Source organism: Cnephaeus nilssonii, assembly GCF_951640355.1.
Source record: "Cnephaeus nilssonii genome assembly, chromosome: 7".
In the NCBI taxonomy this organism is placed as follows: Eukaryota; Metazoa; Chordata; class Mammalia; order Chiroptera; family Vespertilionidae; genus Cnephaeus; species Cnephaeus nilssonii.
In genome coordinates, this window is record NC_137078.1 from 9852425 (window position 1) to 9878647 (window position 26223).

At 43.9% G+C, this 26223-nt stretch overlaps 1 protein-coding gene across 1 annotated transcript in view; it reads right to left on the reverse strand.

The window, feature by feature from the left end:
• GMDS (GDP-mannose 4,6-dehydratase) overlaps positions 1–26223 on the reverse strand; it is a 687968-nt gene that overhangs the window by 65496 nt on the left and 596249 nt on the right. Inside the window, exon 9 of the mRNA XM_079777570.1 lies at positions 25483–25579. Coding sequence (XP_079633696.1) covers positions 25483–25579 — 97 coding nt within the window. The remainder of the gene's footprint in view (positions 1–25482; positions 25580–26223) is intronic.

Sequence of the window (26223 nt, forward strand, 5' to 3'; positions counted from 1 at the left end):
GGAGGCGGGGTGTGGAGCAGGAGCTCCTGAGCATGGCACCGCTACTCAAGTGGCCCACTGGGGACAGAACTGCATCTCCGAGCACTCCTTCGGCTCCCCCTGAGCTTACAGAAGCTACAACGCTAAGGCTTTTTCCAAGCGAGGTGCTGTTAGGTTGTGTTCCTTCTGTGATTTCACTTTTAGATCCAGGTTCAGGACTTGAAGTCATCGTGTTTCTCTTCCCCTTTTCTCCCACCTTTGACACGGGTTCTTGTAGAAATTCGTGGAAGACCGAGTCTTCCGTGGGAGAAATGTTTCTGAACGGCGGTGCACCTGACCTTCTATAGCCCATCAATCACCTGCTGTTTGTCTGTTACAGTGACGGGCACTGTGGAAGATATAACAGCGAGACAAGACAAGGTTCTGAACTCCAACAAGTGAACGTGTTTGCTAAGGGACTGATGCTTCAACCAGCCCAAACCGAAAGGTTGTCTACAGGTTGAATTTGAGCTGCTGGCTCTAAGTACAACAGGGCCACGGCGGGGGCGGAGCCTTACAGGGAGGGCTGTCTGAGCGAAGGCAGGAAGTCTCCAGGAGGGACAGCTGTCCGGGTGGAGAGGGGACAACCCTGCCCGGTCCAGGGGATGTGTGTGTGACCGGGGCAATGGCGTGTTGGTGTGCTCCGGAGGCGGGGCAGAGCAGTGTGGCTGTGTGGGGTGGGCCGTGGGGGTCACTGCAAGTACCAGGCAAGTAAGTGTTTGGGAAAGAGGAAGGCGAGTGCACTAGTTCTTTCAGATGGCTTGCTGATGGAAGGGGACTGAGGCACTGCGAGCAGCTAGAAAGAAACTCAGGAAATCAAATGAACGTTCAGAAAGGAAGAGGGCTTGGCGGATGAGAATAAAAATACCTGCTTCATGGTGCTGCTGATGAGAAAATACCAGTGCTCAGCACTGTGCCTCGTCTATAACAGGTGCCCAGTAAACACTGCCTAATAGAACCATCACTCTTGTTATGGTCTCCATGTATGAGAAAGGAAATAAACTAATAGAAAGTTAGCTAAACAGCCTCTGCCTGCAGGAAGTTGGCTTTCTGGATTGATATTAGAGCCATCCAGCCATGAGAGCAATTCTATCATTTGAGGGGTCGAGTAAAAATGGCTTTGGTATTAAAGCATTTACTGATAGCACACACTGTTCCAATGCTAGACTAAGCCCAGGCAGAAGTCTTTACATCTATAGCTCAATGACCTTTGAGGAGGAGACACTAATTCTACAGACAATTCTTAACTATTACTAAAAGGGAAAGTGATGAATATTTAAATTCTATTCAAGCAGGATATACTGGTGGCTGACTCTTTGTCTAGCAAAGCCCTGGGGGTACGAGTGAAACAACACACCTCCTGGACTTCAGGAGCTTACAGAGCTGCGGAGAGACCCAAGACTAGCGATTGGGACACAGGTGCACCATCCCTTCTGGGAGAACTTCTGGGAGAACCTTGGGACTTACATTTTCAGCTTTTAGGAGACAGTGTGACCTGTGTAACCCACAGCTTAGTGTCTGCTCTGGCCTGTCCGGGAATGACCTCGCTTACACCAGTCTTGGTGTTACGCCTGACCTTCTCCTCTTAGAATCTGGGTGGTGAATACATGTTACTCTAGCCTGTCTTTCTGAATACCCCAGCAGTGTCCGGTAGCACCCCATGACCAAATACATTCACATCTTTTCAGAAAAATTAGTGTCTTCAGCATGAACGGGCGAAACAATAAATACCGTAAAGACATTATAAAGAGCCTTGTGTCCGCTCAGGCCAGAGTCTGCTACCAGACGGCTCGTAAAACAAGTTCTGATTTTCTAGAGCTTTCTTAAATTTGAAACCCTGAGTAAGGGAGTGGACTGTGCAGGGTGGTAAGTACCACCTGGTGAAGTGCAGGTGTCACAGAAGAATGGAAGAGAGACACCTTGCTCAACCAAGAGAAGTGATGGAGATGCCCAGAAGAGAAACCAGCACCCTGAGAGCTGACACTAGGCAGAGGAGAACTTCGCTCAAGGAGACTTTAGGAACTGGGTAAGGCTAGGAACTGGGTAGAGGGAAAGGCTGTCCCATCCAAGTCCTGAGAGATGTCAGACAGAGTCAGACCGGACAGGAAGGCCCTTATGAGCGTTAGCCAGAGGAACATGGCAAGATTTGTGCTTTAAAAGGAAGTGTTCTGGCCACTCTGAAGCTGTTGACTCTGGGGAGGGGCCAGGGACACAAGGGGGTGGCACGTTGCAGGGGTGATGCCCTCGAGGGGTGCTCAGGAGGCAGTGTCCAAAGCTTGGGGACTGAGCAGATGTGGGAGGCGTGAGGGACAGAGTGAATGCAGGGAACATCCAGGTTTTCCTGCCTGTTTGTTCTAACCTGAGGCCCTGGGGAAATGCTTGTCTCTTTTCTCATGCCTTTCTTTCTTCTTTTTTTTTGTTAATCCTCACCTGAGGATATTTTTTGCCCATTGCTTTTTAGAGGAAGTGGAAGGGTCGGGAAGGGAAAGAAAGAGAGAGAGAAGAGAGGGGAGCGGGGAAACAGAGACATTGATGTGACAGACATTGATGTGACAGAGACACATGGACTGCTTGTCTCCTGAACCTGACCCAACCAGGGCAGGATTGAACCTACAATCAAAGTACATGCCTGTTACTAGGAATTGAACTCGCAACCCTGTGGTGTGTGGGGCCACTCTCTAACCATTGAGCACTGTCGGCAGGGCCCCCATGCTTTTCTTTATTTTAACTGATGAGAACAAGGCTGAGGTCTGTGACTAAGATATTTTCTTGCCCACATTTTCACTTTAAGGCAATACAGGTTCATTACTAGTAGAGAACATATGGACTATGTAGGACATTAGGAAAGCCCCTTAGAGGCCCGTCAGCAAAACTCAATGTTAACATTTGTTCTGGATTGAGACCCGGAATACAGGAGAGATTTCCTTCCTACTTCTTCTTACCCGTGAGTAGGTTCTCTTACATGGTTATAATCACACTGTTTGTACATTTCTTAATACTGATTTTTTCACTCAACATTTTATCTCAAACATTTTTCTGAGTTATTTCATGGTATGAATGAATGCAATTTTAGTGATTTCTTTGTATTGTGTCAGTTTGAAGTATCATGCACAATTATCTTTGGTGATTGGACATTATGTTGTCCAACAGATCTCTAAGCCAAGAAAGTTATTTTAAAGGCAAACGCTAGTGCCAGCATTTTAGGGAAGTAAAGAGGCACTTGGCATCTCTCACTGGTTCCTGGATCAGACCCTCCCAAATCAACCTTGCTGCCTACCGGACGAGGCATGGAAACAGTTATAACTGGTGGTTTGTGGAGAACAGGGTAGTATTTTAGCAGTTAAGTGAATCTCAAGTTTCAGTACCTCTCAAATGTTGTTTACCCAAAATTTCAATAGTATTACTGGTTGGGAATAGAAGGAATTAAAATTACATCTCCATTGTGCCCACCAGAACCATGTCTCTGCTAACCATACTTTTTATGTGACTTTAAAAAAGCAAAATCAAGTCACAAGGTTTCAAGGTCAAAATATAGACTGACAAGATTGTGATTTTATAAAATATCTATCTTTCCATTTATCTATCTATTAAAAATAGGTCTAGGTCTCATAGAAGGGGGAAGAAAGACTTTAAGGATCAATTGAATAGCCACACAGATGAGAGGAGTAACGAGAGGACAGCTTGCTCAAAGGCTGTGTCTCAGAGCCTTCTACCTGGTCCGGGGGAGAGGCACCACAGGAAGTGGCCTCTGTGTCCCCCAGGGTGGCCCTGGCACAGACTGACCACATAAGGCTCTGCGTGGGGGACCTGCGTGGGGGCTCAGACTGTCCACACAGAGCTCGGGGTGGGGAACCTGAGCCGGGTCCCCTGTCCACACAGAGCTCGGGGTGGGGAACCTGAGCCGGGTCCCCTGTCCACACAGAGCTCGGCGTGGGGAACCTGAGCTGGGTCCCCTGTCCTTCCCACGCACCCCACTCTTCTGGAAAGGCACATGTTGTTAGCATGCAGACGGGAACTCAGAACATGTGCTTTAATAGAAAAATGATTTTATAACTATGTGTAGCTTTGTAACTAGGTGTGGTTAAACTATTTTTATTAGTATTTTAGATACATTACTGAGAACATAGGCTTTTGTTGGGTAGGGCTGGGGACCTAATATCATCCTATATAATGAAGAGGTAATATGCAAATTGACCCTCACACCCTCACAAGATGGCTGCCTACGACCAGGTCGGCAGTGGGGTTAGTGAGGGATGACCAAATGACTGAACAGCAGGCTGTGTGGGGTGACCAGGCTGGCAGGTGGGGCAGTTGGGGGCAATTAGGCTGGCAGGGTGGGCAGTGAGGGGCACCTAGGCCAGCAAGGGGGGGGAACAGTTGGGGGCAACCAGACTGGCAGGGGGGGCAGTTAGGGGCAACCAGGCTGGCAAGGAGGGGGCAGTTAGGGGTGACCAAGCTGGCAGGGAGGGGGGCAGTTAGGGGTGATCAGGCTGGTGGGGGGGGGCAGTTAGGGGCGACCAGGCAGGCAGGCAGGTGAGCAATTAGGAGCCAGTGGTCCAGGATTGGGCCTAAACTGGCAGTTGGACATCCCTCAAGGGTTCCTGGATTGGAGAGGGTGCAGGCTGGGCTGAGGGGAACTCCCCCCCCACCACCCCCGCCATGCATGAATTTTGTGCATGGGGCTTCTAGTTTAAAATATGTCCTAAGGGAGAAAAATGTCTTCAGGTGCCACCTCTGTTACTGCACTAAAGAACTCACAAAACAGGCTGAGCCTTTCCTATACACACGGCAATTCCAGTTTCTTACACATTTTCTGAAGCAGGTATAAAAATGAAATAAGAATAAACAAGTATATTGTCTATCCAATTTTACTGAGGAACTGCCCAGAAGTGCCCAGTAGGAAAGACCCCTACTAGGGCAGGAAACGTGGGAGCAAATGGGGCAGCCGCACCACTGCACAGGTGGGAAGGCTGTAGCTCTGCAGCACTGGGCATGCCAGTCTGGGAGTCAGCATGCCCAGCTGCAGGCCTGCCCAGCGAAGGAAAGGCAGGAGAGGGAGGGCTGAGGATCCGGCCTGCAGTCGGACCCTCCGGGAACTGTCAGCACAGTGACAGCAACAAGGGAAAAACAGGCCACTGGGGCCGGGTCCAAGCCGAACAGCTTGGGGATAAATACATGTGCAGTGAAGCCCAGTATTAACAACATTACGGTTCAGGTATGAAAAGGTATTGGGGAGGAAGTCCCATTGCATCAGACAAGTGGTCGGTCCATAAAGTGGCTTAGATCATGGGAAAAACAGGTTTGGCTGTTCCGCAAACTGTGCCTGTTATAAAGTCCTCAATAGGAGTTTCCTTTTACACGAAATGCTGGTGGTCAGCTCTGAGAGTCCCAGGCACACTGAAGGGAGGACAAGGACTGCTAGGGAGGCCTACGGGCCTTGTTAATATGCCCTCAAGCCCAGGGCAAGAGCATCGTTGCCACCAACAGTCACATCTAACTACGCTGCACCTCACAGCTTTAATTCTTTGTTTTCACATAAACCTGCTCGAGAAGACTTCTTCCTGTGGTAAAATGTGTGGCAGCACATGCTGAAAAGACAAAGGCTCACTGCCAGGTGATGTGGTGGTGAGCGCAGGACCCTGCCACATGAGGATACATCTCCAGGCCACGGGGAGAGTTGGGCCACCTGGACAACCCCTCCGATGGCCTGTGCACACTCACAGCACCTCAACTCCGCAGGGGAACAGGGCAGGCTGTGTCCTGTGCATGCATCACTGATGTGCTCTGAGTTTACAGTGTTCGGCCATTGTGGGTGCAAACACACCCACTGCAACAAAGAAAGCTGCACCGAGAAAGGGCCAGGGAAGACATTCACAGAATCAGATGGTCAGCCGGCCTTCGGTACCGCAGCCGAGGGGACTCGCTGAGACATGGACAGCAGGTGTCCCTGAAGGCCAAGGGGCAGGAGGCAAAATTTTCAGGTGACTTGGACACAGGACCCTGGAGGAAAGAGAGGAAGGCTTACTGGGGAACCACAGCCTAGAGGACACCTGGGCCACCACCCTACAGTGCACTGTGTGTGATCTCAGGCAAGTCACTCGGCCTTTGCCACCCCAGTTTCCCCATCTGAAACGATGGGGAAGATAGGGCTCCGGTGGCTGTGGGAAGTGACAACAAGGCTCTGTGCTGGAGAGGCCAGCCCCATGCCTGCGACAGGGCAACAGAGGCCAGCACCTCAGCAAGGGCATTGCTGCCTGTCCCTCGAGCCGGGGAAAAGCGCGTGGAGCTTTAAGCTGACCTCCACAGGAGCACCCAGACATGGCCAAGTGCTGTGGGTTGAGGCCTCGGCTCCGCCCTGCTTCCTATGGTAAGAACTCGATTTTCCGAGCTGCCCTTGCACAGCTTTGAGACCCTGCTTATGCCAGAGAATAAAGGGGGAAAAGGAAATCACCAGGAATTTATGCTATAATTCCCCTTGAGAGTTGGGACTGAGAGTTATATTTTGGGGAAGAAAACTATTTCTTCTGTGAATGAAAATGATCTTTCGGTTGGAAACCTGCCTGGCTCACCTGAGCAGAGCACCCCAAGCAATGGCTTTGGGCTTAACGGCACAATTATTTCTGGAAAGAGCCAAGAAAAAGTGCACACGCATATAAAAGGACAACAAAACCCCAACCTATACAAGCTCACTTCGTGTAAATGACTTGAGATTTTAAAAAGTTGTTTTCATATTGCCCGAACCCCAAAGTCCGAGCCCGTGCTGTCGCTGAGGCCACAGAGCCTCTGATGGCCAGAACAGCTGTGGGACTCAGGCTGCACCCTCCATGCCCATCGAGCGGACTCTGTCTCTGAAATATGATTATGTCCCCACCCTCCACTGGACAGCGAGAAGCTTCTGTACATGTGCATATTCCTGATATGCTTAACTGTCATAGCTGAGAATGCAGCAGATCTAGTCATCAACTGGGTAAAGAAAATCAATCAAACTGAAAATCAATCATATCTGCAGCATTCACTCAGTCATCAGCACTCAGTGGCCACGGGCTCTGTGCCTGCCACAGGATAAACAGGTCACTGGATCAGACCACACAGAGCGCCAGCCTACAGTATCAGAGAACCATGGAGGGCAGCGCAGGACAGATGAGGCCTCACCACAAAGCACGCAAAACACACGTCTGCATAGACATGTGGAAGTAAGCCCTGGAAGTTCTGGGATGTGGCTCACTTTGAGCTGGAGCTCCTGGAACATGGGGCTGGGGGAACTAAGGCTGTCTGCACACAAAATCTTGATTTCTAAATTTCTACCATTAATTTAGCTTTAATGAGTAAGCTGTCTTCTAAAGCTGCCAAGTTCACGTCCTAAGAACATCTACCTTCCAAGGGACAAAGACCGTCCTGTTGTGCTGTGCTGGGGAAGGAGTCGAGCTTTCCCGAAGTGCCCAGGTGAGTTTGTGAAGGGCTCAACTACAGACCTGTGACGGGCTGAGCACACATCATCAGAGGATACAGATAAAATGTTAATCACTCAACATGAGCTTTTAGAAAATAAAACAGCCTATACAGAGATACTCAGCGCAGCTGGAACTTGGGACCAGAGAAGGATGGGGCTAGACTTCCCACTTCAATTTTGGTTTTCTCAGCATCGGTGACTGGGAAGGAATGATGCTCCCTGTAATTATATAAGAAATGCTGGGTTCTCAGCATTTTTCCCCCCTGGGAAAAATCAGCTTTCATCTGATTCTTGAAGAGGTTAATGAAACCAAAAATGTCAGGGCCCACTAAGCTATCTGTGTCCCCGTGACTGCAGACCAAGGATGTGGCTATTTCACCTGTGGACCCGGCCTGGCCTCCGTGGGCCCATAAAGATTCCTAACTCCCAGAGGACATGGTGGCTCAGCTGGTTTTAGAATAAGCCCTGGAAAAATGTCTATTTTAGTTTCCTTATTTTAGTTGCACCAGGCTTGAGAACCATAGCTGGGGTGGCCACTGTAATTCAATATGCCTGTCATTCTGCTTACTGCCTGGGTAGAAGTGGGTCTCTGGACACTGCTCTAAGAACAGGAACTGGTGCATCCACACCAGTGCTGGCCTTTCCAATCACAAGGGAAGTGCAGCAAGTGGGAATAAGTGGGGAAAACCATTTGCCACGGTTTGCACTACAGCCGCTGCACACACAGCCTGCAGCTGTGAGGGTTCCTCTACCATCTTAACACGTTAAATAGAAGTACAATGTTTTGACCTACTTTGCTTACCTCTGTGCTGTCAGTCTGCCTTCATCTATGAGACTCCTGGCCACCTATGTCCCCCACCCCTTAAGTGACTTGAGAATCTTTGGGAAGGAAAGCCATCTTTTCAGTCAGTTTCCAGGCAGTATGGACCAAAGGCCCTGTTAGCCATATGGGATGAGTGGGGGAAAGGGCCTGTTAATATGGCATCATAAATGCCACTGTGACCATTAGGCTGACATGACATGCTAGACAGCAGGTGTCTGCTGGATGGCTCTGCTGGACAGTCACCCACAGAATATGCCCTGCAAACCTGGTGCAACCCCTCACCTGAGTGTTTGCTAATACCGACTCACTTCTACTGTTTGTAATTCCATGACCATGACCTACTCCTTAATCCTCTCCAGCATCGAGAAACAGACTCAAGGACTGATAGGAAGCCCTAAGAGTTCAGAGGTTTGGGGCATCACAGCATGGAGGATGTTGATTAATTCAGATTAATCCCAACTCCTTGTTTGAGGAGGTTTCCTTGATAATAATCACATCAATTTATACTAATATGGTATGTTTGATCATAGATCTCACCGTGTTTCACAGACAATGATTCAACCTCCTAGTGCTCGGGTGAAGTTTGGCACAATCATTCTCCTTTTAGAAGACAGGAAACTGAGATGATGTGTGAAGATGAAGATGTAGATGTCTAAGCACACAACTTTCTGATGCTTCAGTCTATCTTAACTCCTAATTACTGACCAAAATGTTCTTCCTTGAGGTTTATTTTGGATGAAGGCACTAATATAATCACCAATGGTTTACATAAACAACCATAACTACAAATACCCACCCCTAATCTACTACCCACAGTGAGAGCCAGGGTACAGAATGTCACAGATAGAAGATGCAGAAGATATAGGACTTGTCATCCACTCAATATTTCAAAACAAATACATGCTTTCCTTTAATTCTTCATGCAGACCACAAAGCATAAGGGTGCCAGAAATGAAGTTCATCTGCCTGGAAAAATTATAAAGATGGAGGAAAGAAAAAAGAAAATAGGTTGAGTTATTTTAAAAAAGAGTAACATCATGAAAAATGCAGAAAAGAAAAGAAGAGCTCATTTCTAGGGAGCAGTGAGTTGTTTGGTTTGGATTGTAGTAGAGGCTGGTAGAACAATCAATACAAGGTTAGTTAGCTGGGGGAGGGCTGAGGAGAGGCCAGGGGAATCAAAGGGTTGACAAACACACAGTGACGATGGGGATAGTGGAGCAGGTATACCAAGTTGTTTCCCTGGAGAAAGCCAGAGAGCAATTAAACTGTGAACACAAGACTTCATGGACCAGTCATCCATGTGAGACTGGGACGTCAGAAGAAATGTGATGCTGTGTGTGCTTCAATGGGACAAACGGTGGATTGTTTTATGTTTGTCAGACAAACCAAGATGACAGGAGCCTAAGTGCTGGCCTTCTCATGAACATGGTAAAGAGAGCCTCGATGAAAACCATTCCCATGGCATAGCTAATGCTGCGTTTGGAATGTCCTGGCTTTGCTGATGGACCCCAGTGTGGGTTGGGTTATCTTTGCACTTCCTTTCTGGGATCAGTTGGTGGTTGCTCAGCACTGGGTGCATGATTGGGCCCCTCCCACCGCCCACCTGGGATCAGGTGCTCACCACTGTTTGTTCAGTGTCTCCTTCCTTTGACTGCTGCTGCCCACTGCCCTCCTTCACCAGCTGAACAGGAGACAATGCACCTGTTAACAGCCGTCTACCTCTGGGGTAAGTGGGAGGTGCTGATTCATAGAGAGAATATTTCCCATCAGCAGGCTTCCCCGCCCCCACCCTAACACACACACTGTGCTTAACAGATGTGTCAATTGTGTGAAAACGGCTTCTCATCATCTCAGTTTGGCAGCTCACAGCATTAAGACTTGAAAGGAACTGTTTTGATCCACATTCCTTCTCTTTTCCTTTCCTATTCATCTGACCCATGGACCCCTTAGAGTTCTTCATATACTTACTAGATGTTAACATTTTTAGCAAGAGAGCCATACTCAACCAGGCCGCTTCTCTTCATCTGAGAACTGTGACGGTAAAGAAGATTATTTTAGATGCCTGTTTTAGAAAGCATGCCCAGAGCCTACTCCAGGGCGTTGGACTGAATTTTTCACGGACACAAGTTCACAAAGAGGACGACATTGCAAGCCCTACTAGGAAAATCTTCTCTGTAACCCCCACACACTTCAGAAATTTAAACAAAACTGTTCTAAATGTCAGTCACTTATCTCATACAATCATATATTAGAATTTTAGGCTGTACTTAGAAGAAAAATACTGAAGATTCCAGTGAAGAAAGGAACAGAGAGCATGCCATTAATTTCTGGCAGACTTAGGCTCCAAATATCAGTCACTGTAGTGACTCACTGATCTACACTTCTCACCTTGTTGTTCACTAAGTTTTGGAGGTGGAGCAGCAGAGGAACATGTGAGACGGGCAACATTGAAGCAACAATGAAGTGTCTCTTTGCTGTGTGACACTTCAAATACACTAGTGCAGTCTCAGAGGAGGTAAAAGAAGGATGGCAGCTACTGACGGGGGCATTTCTCATTAGCAGCTCAAAGTTTAAAATATCCCCATTTGGCAGGTGTACTTCCCCAGACAAAGCAGCCTGGGATGCATTCTGCATGCATGCTGTTACTGTGCCGTGCTTTCAAGACTTCCGACATGCGAGTCTCCTATGGGGGTGTACAACAGTGTACCCACAACACACCACGGGCATCTGGCTCTAGAGTCAGACTGTAACATCTCTGTTACCAGTGCTTCCTAGAGAGGCACCAGGAAACAGCTCCGGTGTGTTAGCTCATTTAAGATGCTTGGGATAGAGTAAAAAGGAAGTTGCAGGGTGGCAGGGGGAGGGGGGGGGCGGGGGGGGGGGACAGTCAGAACTTATGAAAAAAAGAATATTAGAAAAGATGAAGAGCAAAAAGAATGGAACATCCACAAAAACAGGAGAAGATAAGGGGCAGAAAAGAACTTATAAAAAGGGAATATACAGAAAAAGGGATAGATACGAAATATGAATTTTGTTTAAAGATTGAATGCATAGATGTGAACTATAAACTCAACACTCATCTTGCCATAGAATCTCATCTAGAAAGAAAAAGAGAAAAAATATTTTATACCTTTCTTGCTATTTAGAATTTAAAGTGTATCACATGGGTTTAATTAATTTTGTTCACACTGGAGATGGTTGGAAGCATAAGGATGGTTCTTTGATGTGGCATACACGCGTTCATTAACTTATCCTCTACTGCGTGCCAGGTGCCATCCAAGGCCAGCAGATGCCACTCCTGCTCGCAGGGTCCCAGGTGGGGACAGCACATCACAGTACATGGGGCCAGAACTTCAAGAGGTCTAACTGCCTGAGGAAGTAGGAGAAGGTTCACCAGTGGGCTGACATGTGTAGAGGGCCTTTAGACTCACAATTCATTTGTGTGTTTTTTCAATATGTCTATTGAGGTTAGTGGAAAATATTCATTGTTATGTTACAGTGGAAACACAGAGAGCTTCAGAGCTTTAAGAAGATTTAAAACAGCACTGGAAGCAAAAAGTGTTGAGACTTATATCTTTTAAATTTATAGTGCAAGCCAGTAGGATATATCCAAATTGTCACTATACCTTCTTTTAAATTTTAGAATTTCAATAAGGGAATTTGGCACTCTCTAATCTTCCAAAAACAAAACTAATTCACAAACAGATATTTCTTTTCAACAGCCTCTTAACTTACCTTAGAGAAAATTTGACATATTCCCAAAAGTTCACCAAGTGGTTTTAGATGATCTCGTTAGGGACATTTTCTCTACTAATCTATTTTCCAAAAATAATAGAAAAAAAACAGGACTTAAAAGGCAGCATCTTTCTAACGGCACTACTGCACAGCATTCATTTCATTCTCAGTATGTTTCAAGTGTATATTTCTCTGATACATCATCTGTATATTGCATGTGTGTTCACCACTCAAAGTCAAGTCATCCTCTGTCACCATATATTTGGCCCCATTTACCCTTACTACTCCCCTAACCCTCGTTCCCTCTGGTAACCACCACACTGTTGTCTACGTCTATGAGTTTCAGTTTTATATCCTACATATGAGTGAAGTCATATGTTTCTTGGCTTTTTCTGTTTGACTTATTTCCCTTAGCATAACATTCTCAAGGTCCACCCATGTTGTCGCAAATGGCAGTATTTCATTTTTTCTTATGGCTGAGTAGTATTCCATTTTTAATATGTAGCATGTCTTCTTTATCTAATCCTCCATCGAAGGATACTTTGGTTGTTTCCATGTCTTGGCCGTGAATCTATACTAATAAAAACCTAGGTAGTCCTCACGCCCTGGCGCAACACCCTCACATCATCACAAGATGGCCACCCTCACAGTGTCTCAAGATGGCCACCACAAGATGGCTGCCACAAATGGCCAGCAGGGGAGGGCAGTTGGGGGCGACCAGGCCAGCAGGGGAGGGCAGTTGGGAGCCATCAGGCTGGCAGGGGAGGGCAGTTAGGGCGATCGGGCCAGCAGGGGAGGGCCATTGGGGGTGATTGTGCTGGCAGGAGAGCAGTTAGGTGTCAATCAGGCTGGCAGGGGAGTGGTTAGGGGCAATCAGGCAGGCAGACAGGTGAGTGGTTAGGACCCAGCAGTCCCGGATTGTGAGAGGGATCCCAGATTGCAGAGGGTACAGGTCAGGCTGAGGGACCACCACCCCCACATCCCCCGGTGCATGAATTTCGTGCACTGGGCCTCTAGTAATGCTATAATGAACATAGGGGAGCATATATCTTTGTGAATAAATGTTTTCAAAATTTTCGGGTAGATACCCAGAAGAGGGATTGCTGGGTCATATGGTAACTCTATTTTTTGAGGAACCACCATACTATTTTCCATAGTGGCTGTATGAGTTTACATTTCCACCAGCAGTAAATGAGGGTTCCTTTTTCTGCAAACCTCTCCAACATTTATTACTTGTCTTGTTGACAACAGTCATTCTAACAGGTGTGAGGTGGTATCTCATTATAGTTTTTTTTTGTATTTTTGTTGTTGTTGTTAATCCTCACCAGAGGATATTTTTTCCATTGATTTTTAGAGAGAGTAGAAGGGAGGGGGAGAGACAGCGAGAAATATTGATGTGAGAGAGACACATCGATTGGTTGCCTCCAACAGGTGCCCTACTGGGGGCTGGAGATAGAGCCTGCAACCAAGATACATCCCCTTGACCAGAATTGAACCCGAGCTGTTCAGTCCAAGGACCAACGCTCCAACCACTGAGCCAAACTGGCTAGAGCTCTTTGTAGTTTTGATTTACATTTCCCTAAATGCTAGTGAAGTTGAGCATCTTTTTAAATATCTGTTGGCCATTTATATGTCTTCTTGGGAGAAGTGTCTGTTTAGATTCTCTGCCCATTTTTTTCCTTTTTTTAATTTATTTTTTATTTCAGAGGAATGGAGAGGGAGAGATAGAAACATCAATGATAAGGTTCATAATTTTTATCTTTTTTTTTTCTTAAGGACTCTTTAACATTTCTTATAATACTTATTTGGTGGTGAACTCTTCTAGCTTTCCTTTGTCTGGGAAGTTCTTTATGTCCCTCCATTCTAAATGATAGCTTTGCTCTGTAGAGAAACCCCACAGATAAGGTGGAACTGGAACTCTAAACCACTACAAAGTAGCCTTGGTTCTGCCCACCCAACTCCGCAGGACAAAGACTGCATGAGTTCTTTATATATTTTTGATATTAACCCTTTGTTGGAGCTGTTGTTTGCAAATGCCTTCTCCCATTTGGTTGGATGCCTTTTTGTTTAGTTGGCAGTTTCTTTTGCTGTGCAGAAGCATTTTAGTTTGATATAGTCCCATTCATTTATTTTTGTCTTTACTTCCCTTGCCTTTGGGGTCAAATTCATAAAAAGTTCTCTACGACCAAGGTCCATAAGTTTAGTACCTATGTTTTCTTCTATATAATTTATTGTTTCAGACCTTATATTTAGGTCTTTGATCCATTTTGGATTAATTTTTGGTACATGGGGACAGACTGAAGTCTGATTTTATTCTTTTGCATGTGGCTTTCCAATTTTCCCAGCACCATTTATTGAAGAGGCTTTCTTTTCTTCATTGTATATTCTTTACTTCATTGTCAAAAATTATTTGCCTATATACATGTGGTTTTATTTCTGGACTCTCAATTATGTTCCAATAGTCTATGTGTCTGTTTTTCTGCCAAAACCATGATGTCTTGATTATCGTGGCTCTGTAGTATAATCTAAAGTCAGGTAGTGTGACAGCTGCAGCTTTGTTCATTTTTCTGGGGATTGCTTTGGCTAGTCAGGGCCTTTTGTGTTTCCATATAAATCTAATGATTTAAAAATATTTTTCTTTTATTTTATTGATTTTTAGAGAGAGTGAAAGGGAGAGGGAGAGAGTGAGGAACATCAATGTGAGAGCAAAACAAATTACTGGCTGCCTCCTGCACACCCCCTACCAGGGATCAAGCCCACAACCTGGACATATGCCCTGACCAGGAATGGAACCTGCAACCTTTTGGTGCTAAGGATGACGCCCAATCAACTGAGCCACAATGGCCACGGCTGATAATTTGTTTGTTCTATTTCAAAATGTCATTGGGATTTTGATTGGGATTGCATTAAATCTGTATACTGCTTTGGGTAATATGGACATTTTAACTATGTTGATGCTTTCAATCCATGAACACAAAGTATCTTCTCATTTCATTGTGTCTTTTCCCATCTATTTTAATAATGCTTTGTAGTTTTCAGTATATAGGTTTTTATATATTTTGGATATTAACCCCTTGTTGGAGCTGTTATATACTTAAGTTTATTCATAGGTATTTTATTCTTTTGGTTTCAATTGCAAAAGAAATTGTGTGTTTTTTTATTTCTTTTTCTGAAATTTCATTGTTAGTATATAGGAATGCAGATTTTTGTACATTGTAAGATTTTTGTACATTGACGTCATATCTTGCAACTTTACTGTATTTGTTTATTGTTTCTAATAGTATTTTGGTGGAGTCTTTAGAGTTTTCTGTATAAAGAATCATGTCACCTGCAAAAACTGACACTTTTACTTCATTGTTCCCAATTTGGATGCCTTTTATTTCTTTCTCTTGCCTGATTGCTCTAGGTAGGGCTTCCAGCACAATGTTGAATAAGAGTGGTGATAGTGGACATCATTGTCTTGTTCCTGATCTTAGAGGAAAAGCTTTCAGTTTTTCACCATTGAGTATGATATTAGCTAGGAGTTTGTCATGTATAGCCTTTATTATGTAGAGGTAATTTCCTTCTATACCCATTTTAGTGAGTTTTTAATCATAAATGGATGTTGTATCTTATCAAATGCTTTTTCTGCATTTATTTTAAGATCATATGATTTTTATCCTTTGTTTTGTTAATGTGGTGTATTACATTGATGGATTTGCATATGTTGAACCATCCTTGTGTCCCTGGAATGAACCCCATTTGATTGTGATGTATTTTTTAATTTTAATTTATTTTTTATTGATTTCAGAGAGGAAGGGAGAGGGAGAGAGAGATACAAACATCAATGATGAGAGAGAATCATTGATCAGCTGCCTTCTGCACGCCCCCTACTGGGGATTGAGCCTGCAACTCAGGCATGTGCCCTTGACTGGAATCGAACCTGGGATCCTTCAGTCCACAGGCTGACACTCTATCCATTGAGCCAAACCAGCTAGAGCTGATGCATTTTTTAAAATATATTTTTATATTCGATTTGATAGTATTTTGTTTAGGATTTTTGCATCTGTACCAGTATTTATAAGAGATAGTGGTCTGTAGTTTTGTTTTTTTTGTTTGTTTGTTTTTTGCTGTCCTTGCCATGTTTTGGTATCAGGGTTATGTTGGCCTCATAAAATATGTTAGGAAGTATTGTCTCTTCTTCAATTTTTTGGAAGAGTTTGAGAAGAATAGGTGCCACTGAGAAGAGAAGAATATGTTTTAAAAACACACATTTAGATTGATCTTGGAATGACTGTTAAGGACCCATGTTTATGAAATAAACAAATCTCTCTTACGAAAGTAAGCTCTTCCCTATTCTCGATTTTACCTTTTAATCTCTAAAACAACTGTGAACTGTTTAAAAATTCAAATCAAACACGAAACTTTAACTTAATAGAATAGGTGAGGGGACAATTCCAGAATTTGAACCAGTTAGAGGTTAATGACATGTACCATAAGACAGATCGGTTATCTCAGAAAGAACAGTGGCTACATGGAGCATAAGGATAACATGTGGCTGGTTTTTAAGACTTAAGACAGCAAGGAAAGAGAAGGTAAAAACACAGGAAGAAAAAGAAGAAGAAAATAAAGGAGGAGGAGCAGCTGGCTGGCTGCAGACAGGCCGGGGGTGTGGAGGTGGGGCCTGAGTACTGCTATCTCGGGCGAAGGGATGGGCTGGCAGGAACATGTGTGGTGAGGAGCCTTGCTTCTCATTACTCCCCTGCTGAGCTCCCTCTCTCCACAGGAAGGGGTCCCTGCATGAAGGTTCATTCCCAGGACACCTCCTGCCCTGACCTGGAATGCTCTCTCTCAAACCACAAATCTTTCTAAAACCCTACTCTAAATCTCCCTTTCTTCAGGACGCCTTTCTTGTCTCTTTGCCCGGTGTCCCCTCAGACTTAAGAATGGTGTGTTCTCATTTATAGCTGCCCAAGTGCATGTTAATGGTATTTTTTTTTGAGTGTGTATATTATGAAACGTTAAACTGACAATTAACTAGAGTCCTCCATTTCTTATTTCTCCTCCAAGTGATTAATAATGTGCTCTCCAAACAAGAGAAAAAGCACTGAGCTGGCAACGGCTCAAAGTGGTTAACCCAGTGTTCCCTGCCAACAGAACACCCTGCGCTCCGAGAACGCTCCAGCCTCCCCAGGCACCCAGCTCCGCCGTCCCTTCGTTCTGTCAGTGCAACTTGATTCAGACTTCCGACCCCTGGAATTGTAAGATGATGCATCTGTGCAGTGTTATGCTGCTACATTTATGATAATTTGTTATTGCAGCACTAGGAGACCAACACAGGTTTTAGATGGTACAAGTGCCATCCAGGCTCCCAGAAGTAAGAACAAAGGTAGGTTTTTCATCCAGGTTTCTGAGGGAGTTGTGAAGGGTTTGGCTGACAGTGAACTTGGACATGGCTGCTCTCTGGCCTGTTATGGATACTTAGGCACCGGGGCAGCCACAGAATTTGCTGGATATCAGGGCCTGCTACATCTGCTAGGGACATACAGTGCAGGCCGAATCAAAACAGAAGGTCACCAGTTCAACTCCCCATCTTCCACCATGATCATCATTTCTATCATCAGGTCAAGAAGAATAGCTGTGTGTGCAATGAAGTAATATAAATACAAAGCAAAAGAAGTATTTAAGCCAGGCGATGTGGCTCAGTGATTGAGCATCAGCCCATGAACCAAGAGGTTGCTGGTTCAATTCCAGGTCAGGGCACATGCCCGGGTTGTGGGTTCTATCTCCTGAAGGGGACATGCAAGAGGCAGCCAATTGATGACATTTCTCTCTCATTGATGATGTTTCTATCTCTTTATCCCTTTCCCTTCCTCTCTCTCTCGAAAAAAAAAAAAAAAGTACTTAAATAAAAGAAAACCTCAGGAGTGGAAGAGCTCAAGTATCCTTTCAGATGCCTCTTGATAACCACAGAGGTGTAATGATGATGACAGTAATTAATGATGATGACAGCAATAAAAATGATAAGATGCAGGGCAGAGTACCTTGTATTTACATAAGCCATTTGATCTTTAGGAACCCTAAAATACTTTGCACCTTGACTTCCAGGACACATCCATTTGGAATCAGGCCTCTACTTACCTCTGAAATTCAGTCTTGCCTGGATTGAAATGGAGTAATCATTTGTCAGTTAATATAAACTCTTTGGTATTCCCCCTTTAAATCTTGAAGGCAGGGAATAATTATCCTAGGGTAAGAGATACTTTAGTCTGGCCCTAGACCCTGGATTACAAATCCTTAATTTGTGAACTCTGAATTCTTAACCCACTTTTTCAAAATGTGTTTCTGAAACCAACCTCCTGGAATTCAAACTTGCCTAGCTTTGTGACTAGGCTTCATGATCTTCTTTCCTCTTTGCCCCTACCCAAACATTCTCTTTTGGGGTACTCATCTCAGCGCTTCAACTCTCAGCACCTGCACACCTAGCCCCGACACCTGACCTCTTCCTTCTACACCAGGCCTCCAGCCCCCACTCCTGCTTGACGTTGCTACATGGCTATCCCTGAGGCACATGAGTTTAACAGACCCCAGTGCCTTCCCCTGCAAACTGTGTCCTCTCCCTCCATCTCTCCTATGGGTCATGCCATCACTGTTGGCCCACCACCCTTCATTCTTCAGCCTCTACTCCAGGGGTTACTTTCCGTTCCTGCCTTTCACATATGAGCATCCAATTGGATCCCCAATCCTGTGGTTGCCATCTCTACAATGTCCCGATGTCTGTCGTTGTTTTTCTCGCTCCACTGTTCTGGTTCAGTTAGCTCCCTGTTATACCTGTATGTGACTAAATATTATATTTTAAATGTACATGACGAATGTACTATCTAAAGGACTTTTTTTTAGTAAATCCTAAAAATTAGAGAATCTTAGTATCTAGACATCTGCTCATGTCTTAGTTTAGATATCCTTGCACCAGGTTTTCACCACCGACTTATCCGAGAAACTGGCAAATTGATCACAGCATTACAAAATGTACAAACTTGATTTTGCTATTAAGCACAGGACCTATTTTTAACAGCAGCTGAATGAAACTGGGTATTAACTGGCAGGCCTTGCACATGAAGTGTGATTGTTGAGGAGGTGATCTGAGCGCCCAGGCCAGGAAGTGGACCTCCTCTGTGGATATCCACCTGAGGGGTCTGACAAAGCAGTCAAGTGGACTCTCCACTTTGGTGGTGGGCATAACAATGAATGAAGAAATCAGTTTGCCATGAGCCAAGGGTGAGGAGAGTGAGGCAAGAGGAAGCCTCTAGGGTGGGACAAAGACAGATAGGAGCCCAAAGTTGGTATACATGGATTACATTTTAGTAGACTCAGAATATTTGGTGTCCACAAGTGAATAATGTGCTAGGAGGAAAAAATCAAACTTGGACAGGAATAGTTAACTTTATTGGAATAGGGTGGAGGAAGAACACCATGGATAGTATTATCTATGAAATCTCCTTGCATATTTTTAAATTATAATTAGTTGAGAATGTAAATATGACTTGATAGAACAGAAAAGCATCGCTGAGTTGTTTAAAAAACAAGCAGCAAATAGGGATTTCTAAAATTCCAGCACACATATCTCACTGGTTGGAAGAAATGAAGAGGGGGCAGGTGGTCACGTTGGTGATGGACAATCTCCCATAAGCACTTCTATTCATTCAGTGACTTACATAAGAGCTAGTTAATGTAGAAGCTGAGCTCAAGTACTAACTTACTAGCATTCCTAAGGAAAGCAGCTACAGAGGCTGAAACAAATTTCTGAGACTTTGGAATTTATTTTGCAGATGTCAAGAGGCCAACAATACAATTACAAATGAGGCTGGTCATTACCTGCACAGCTTTTTTAAAGAAAGAAGGTACAGATTTTGTAGGAATTCCCTATTGGCACAAGGAATGAAATCATCTATATTAAGGACACCAGCAAGATTTTAGGAAACATACAAAAGGTATTTTAAAATAAGAGAATGCATGTAGTTATGTATACTCATAAAGATTTTTTAGTCATTAAAGACATGCCTCTAATCTGGATCTAATAATAAGAAACTTCAAGGAAAACTAGAAGGAAGTTGGGGGCATGATAGTCAGCACACAATCACTATTTCAGTAGCTATGAAATGCTCTTGAGGGGACAGCCACTGAGGAAAGAACACAGGCTTGAGGAGGAATGCTATTCATGCCTGGGGGTTTTGTACTGGACCCTATGAAGTATATGGAAAACCAAAGAGAGTGAAACTTAAAGCTCTCTTGGTTAAGTCCCAGGAAGGAAAGGGCAAGAAAGGCCAATGTGATTAAGGAAGGAGGAGCCTAAGAGGGAGGCTCAAAATCTATAAACAGTGATTCATAGAAAAAACAAACAAAACTACTCATAAAATACAAGTAGTAAGAAGTTCGGAGATTACTTATAAAAGAGGAAACACTCTGATGGGGGCCTTGGTGACAACACTGCACATGCTGTGGTCTGACCGTTACAAAAGCAGAAATGCAGGGATGTGAAAATTGGAAGGGACCTCCCAGAAGGAGCAGTCCAGCCTCTCTGTTTCCACCTCAAGGAATGCAGGAAGAAGGACCCGCCCCTCATTTGCTCTCTCTGTGTCCTCTTATCCAGGCTCCCACCAGTCACACAAAGAACAAAGACAAGTGGGGGTAAAGGGTAGGACTAGAGTCTTAGAGGTCAGAAGAATCAGGACAGGGAGAGATCAGCTGGCTTCTCACAGAACTGGGGAAGTCGAAGGATGGAGTAGAGAGGATCTAATTTCTTGCTACATGTGGGGAAGTGTGAGAATGTGGTGAGAACAGGGAGTCAAAGGGGACAGTATCAGGACCCCAATACACAGCGATGGAACTGAAGGAAGTTCTCACTGGTATTTATACAGGTCCTCTGATGACAGATCAGGTTCCTGAGGTCTGGAAAGTGTTATGTGACATTATTCTAACCAGGGCTATGAGACAAAGCGAGCAACTATGGGCCAGTGAACTTAACATCATTTACAGAAAAATATTAGGAAAAGTATGCAGAGGGGACAAATGGACAAGCATATGGTAATTTGATTAGAAACAGGACACAAGTTTTTACTGAAGGAAGGTGCTACTCTAACTAGCTTGTTAAACTCCCTTAAAGTTATTGTTTTCTCAAGTCTAGATTTGAATTCATGATTTTTTCTAATATCTATAAAGGGAATAAACAGGAAGCATCTAAGTAAATAAAATAAAACCAATCACAATTGAGGACATTAGAAATACAACGGCAAGAAAAATGAATGTGGAAGGCAAACAATATAGTAAGAAAAAATGTAGTTCGCATCATCTACTAGAATTTCAGTTAAGATACTTTCAATGAAAAAATATGCAATATTTTTAGTCTGTGACTGTGTCCCCCATGCCATTTCCTAAAATGCTCTGTAGGAAAAAAGAGATTTTTTTTTAAAAAGTGGATTGAGCATTTGATGTGGTTACAAATTTGGCACCTTAGGCTGAATACTTCACTAACTCAACCTTTTAAATTCTCCAAGTTAAACATTCTCAAATAAAAGGAAGATACCTTTGCAGTTAAAGTAAGTAATAGGTCAATATCAATGTTTTTATATTTTCATTACTTCCATACTACTGAACATCTACTTAATTTTCTGAAAGAGGATCAGAAAGGACAGAAATCAAGATAAAAAAAAATAAAAAAAATCAAAGTACTTATTAACATTTTCTAGTAGCTTTGATAGTACCTTTTATTGGTTAATCTATATAATTCACGAATGATGCCATTCTAGTTTTCAAAAGATCTTAGGTTTAAGTAACTGATAGAGACCTCTATATCTACAGTCTCAACAAGAGCAGGGGATGTGTCTACCTTATTCATACTGTATTCCCAGGGTCTAACACAGTGTTTGGTAAATAACGAATGAATTAATGAATGAATGAATAACAATAACAGCATCGGCCCTGGCTGGGTAGCGCAGGTGGTTAGAGCATCATCCCAATACCCAAAGGTTATAGGTTCAATCACAGGTCAGAGCACATATAAGAATCAACCAATAAATGTATAGATGGGTGGAACAACAAGTCAATGTTCTCTCTTTCTCTCCCCCGCTCTCTCAAATCAATAAATTAAAAAAATACATCTATATTGGGTATTTTACTGTGTGCCAGATACTGTTCTAATGAGCATTTTGTATATTGGTATATTAATTTTAAACAACTCTTTGAAAGTTCTATTATCAAACCCATTTTTAAAGATACAGAAGCACTGAGAAGTGACTTGCCTAAGGGTACACAGCTAGTGAGTGACAGTTTCTGAACTCCTACAATTGGCCCTGGGGCCTGCACATAAGCACAACCCTACTTCTCTACAAATAAATGCACAATGCAATGAATCTAGGTATAGATGAATGCACATATAGAAAACTATGTAAGAGACAGGCGTTTTAAGAGGACAGAACTTAAATATTGATAATGCCATCACCAAATACTGCAATTCAGGGCAATGGGAAATTTAAAGTCTAGTTTTCAGGATTAAGCTCTCCACAGTAGCAATATTCCTAAATGTTCAAAGGAAGCCCAGAGGTTTATAGGTAAAGAAGCAAAAAACGTGACTCTGTTCAGTTCTAATTGGATGCCAGAGTCCTTAGCTCAGAACAAAAGCCTTCATTTCATATTGGTACGTAAGCAGGATTGAAGGTTCTGTAGAGGCACCAATGAGGACAGACATTCCTGGTGCTGTGCGAACATGCTCTATAGACTCTCTGCTGGCCTCCAGGAGGAAAAGAGCCTTGCCGAAGACTAGTCTGCATCTTGTTCAAAAAACAACCTAAAGCACTATGTCCCTTTAGTCTTGCTTTAGGGTACTGGTGTTCTGAGACCTGATATGTCCCTCACTTTTTTCTTTTCAAATGTTCTCTCTCTCTCTCTCTCTCTCTCTCTCTCTCTCTCTCTCTCTCTCTCTCTCTCTCTCTCTTTTTATCTATCAGTTATTTTGGAACCTTTGGATGCTAAGGAGATCACGTTTATACCCTGGGCTTTGGAGTTCTTTGTGTGCTGAAGATCTTGGGATACACACGATTAAACTCATCAGGAGAACACACTTTTACAGAATCGAAGGATGAATGCATGGAGCCTTGGGACTGGTGGGAAGAACTCCGACACTGAGCAGGAAGGACACAGTGCAGATGTGGGAGAACTCCATCCTGCACCACACCAAGTGCTGCTGCTCCTCAGAGGAGCTCGGCACTTTCCAGGACTCATGCCCAGTGACTCTCTAAATGTGCTGGCTATTAAGGCCCACACCTAGGCGAGAGCTCATTTACAAGCAGTGCTCAGTTTTGGTCACCTTTCCACTGGAGGAGCCCGATTACCCCCAAGGCAATTCAACAAAAGGCTGTAGAACTGATCCCAGTTTTAGGAAAACTCCTTGTTCTGAGGAATGAAGTTAAAAGTTTAGTCTCCCTGTACAAGAGAAGCTTGCTCAATAGAATACCTAGTTGAAGTAGAGGGAACAAAATTAATGCATCCTAAAGGCTTAGAAAGATGACATGCAGGTTAACATCCAAATTTAAGCAGTAAATGAGAGCATTGGGATGGGAGCTAGATCAACAAGCAAAGAGAGCATAGGAAATAAGACACCACTCTTATGCTCAAACAGCATTAGTGTGAATGGAGTTGCAGAACAGGTATGATAATGACATTTGAATGAACAAAGAAAGGGGGAGGGATGTAGCATCAGGACAGGAAAGAGGGGTTGACAGGATAGACTTCAAGAACTGTCTTGTTAGTCCAAGGGTCCTTTTCCTGTTCAGCAAATTCTTTTGTTATGTGTACTTATCAATCCCACGCCTTGCCAAGTGAGAATGACAGACAGGCCATTCTTAATGACTTCTGAGCTTCTGAAACTATTTTGGTGTCAGAGAAGAGAAAGAGCCATATATAAAATTGTTATAAGGATTGAGCTTTCTGTTGGCTCAGTAAATTTTCCACTCTGAGATGACAAATTCTGTTAGCATAGAAACAGCTTTGCCTGTTTATGTTATCTGTGCAAAGTTCCAGAAAACTGACACCTTGCGGCACCTCTTAGGACTGGAAACAACGCCAGTGCGGCTGGGGGCTCCGCAGGGACCTCAGTGCTATGTCAGCAGGGTGTGCTAGGATCTTCCTCCCAAAGACAGAGCCAGTCCTCTGTCCTCTCCTCCGCAGACCCGCCCGCATCAGCACAGGGAGCCTTTGTTCCTAGTGCCAGAGGCCCCGCCACGCCCTGCCAGGACAAAGCTTCCACTCTACAGCCCTCTTTGCCCACTGCTTACTTCATCTTTCCTTTTCACTTCCTCCTGGGTGCAGAGCGCATGACGTTTTTTCCTTTGTTTGAAACAAGACGTTTTAAAGGGTGGTTACTGATGACACAGGCACTTTCAGTCTTTCTTCACTGGGGTTTTCCTAATCTCTAAGGGGTTGTCCAACACACAGGAATTTGGTTCAAAACACAGGTAAAACAGGTTCACAGGATTCCATTTTCAGTTAATTGGTATGTCACTAGGTAACCATCACGCCTGAGCATTTCTCTCTGAAGATGCCATTTCTGTTATCTTTAGGTATATGTAACATGTTGAGTTTTGGTCACCATGGAAGGTGGACCATATTAAAGTGTTAAAGCGACAATGCCACACTATAAGGTTCTATAAATCTAGGAAAGGAGGATGATCTAACAATCTACAGGTCATTTCTTAACACAGAAATCTCTATATTTAGAAATTCATCCATCCATCTACCCATCAATCAACATTTATTAAGCACCTACTTTGTTACAGTGGAAAATATTTTAAAAAGTCCTTATCCTGAGTTTGCAGCTTTGTAAAGGGAAAAAACATGTAAACAAATGAGTATAATAAGTTATAATAGATGTTATAATATAATTATGGATCGCATATACTATCAATAAGAAGGAAGGAGTAGAGACATCAGCAGTGTAGTATATTGTCTAGAAAACAAATCAAAGAAAGACAGTACTTGAGCTGCGTGTTAATGTTCACTTAGGGCTCAGTTTGTGTGTGCACATGTGCCTGTGTGCACTGAGGAGGCAGGCAGCCTTCCAGACCTTGAGACCCTGCAGACCATGGAGGGCCCTGTAAGTCAGACATCCTGTAGGTACCTGGGGTCAGCCACCAAAGCAGGGGACTAACACAATGACAGCTGCCATATGATATGAGTCTCTGTTTCCATAGACTCACCACTTCCTTGGGTGTGTTTTACCCCTGCTTTCCTTTTTAAAGCAATGGATTTTGTGATGAGAACAACATCTCAAATTCAATTCACTGGGCTCTGGTTTGGAACAAGCCCACTAAAAGACACCAGAATAGCCTGATGGGGAGCTTGAAGGTTGGCTTTGGCATCCCGTGAGCATTTTCCCAGACAGCGGCCAAGTGTGGCCACACACCGGGTGGCCGGGAAACCTTACCACTTCAGTTGGTCGGTAGTATTTGAGGTCCACAGTCACATGAACTTTGCCGGTCTCTTTACATCTGCCCACTTCATTTTCATTCTTTCCTTCCCACCTGTAAAGAAGATAAACACTTAATCAGCCTTTAATTGCTTGGGAGCATTTGGCCACAGTGTGATCCCTCAGGCCAGCCCAGCCTTTTCCTTGCAGCAGTAGGTAAGCTCGTTAATGACAGGAGCCCAGGCTGCAGTTAACCATGTTATTAGGGAACAGTGACTTTCAGAGCCTTTCCAGATCTCTTTGGAAAGGGTAGGGCTTCCTCCCTCCCCCTTTCTTTTTAAGAAAATCATGATGGGTTCAGAAGCAAGACTTCAGAAATGACCAGACTATTCAAAATAAGGAACTGGGCAACTTTCAGGGAATTTAAATAGTTTTAACTTCTTTAGACTATTCCTGATTAAGTCAATTATTATGAATTAATTAATTTCTCCTGTCTCCCCCTTCCTCTTTTTAAATTTTTGTAGTTTTATGGATATTTATTATAAATTCAATGCACTCCAGTATGGAATAATGGTTACTTAATTAACCATTCCTTTCACCTTTGTATTAAATATGAATTCCCTTGCTCTACACAGTCAGCAGCAGGCCTCAATACATCTCAAATGATTAAATCTCCAAAAAATGCACAACTAATTGGTTTACTTCCTGCTAAGAGAGGGTATATTAGCATCTCTCTGTCTCCTTTAATTCAGCCTATGC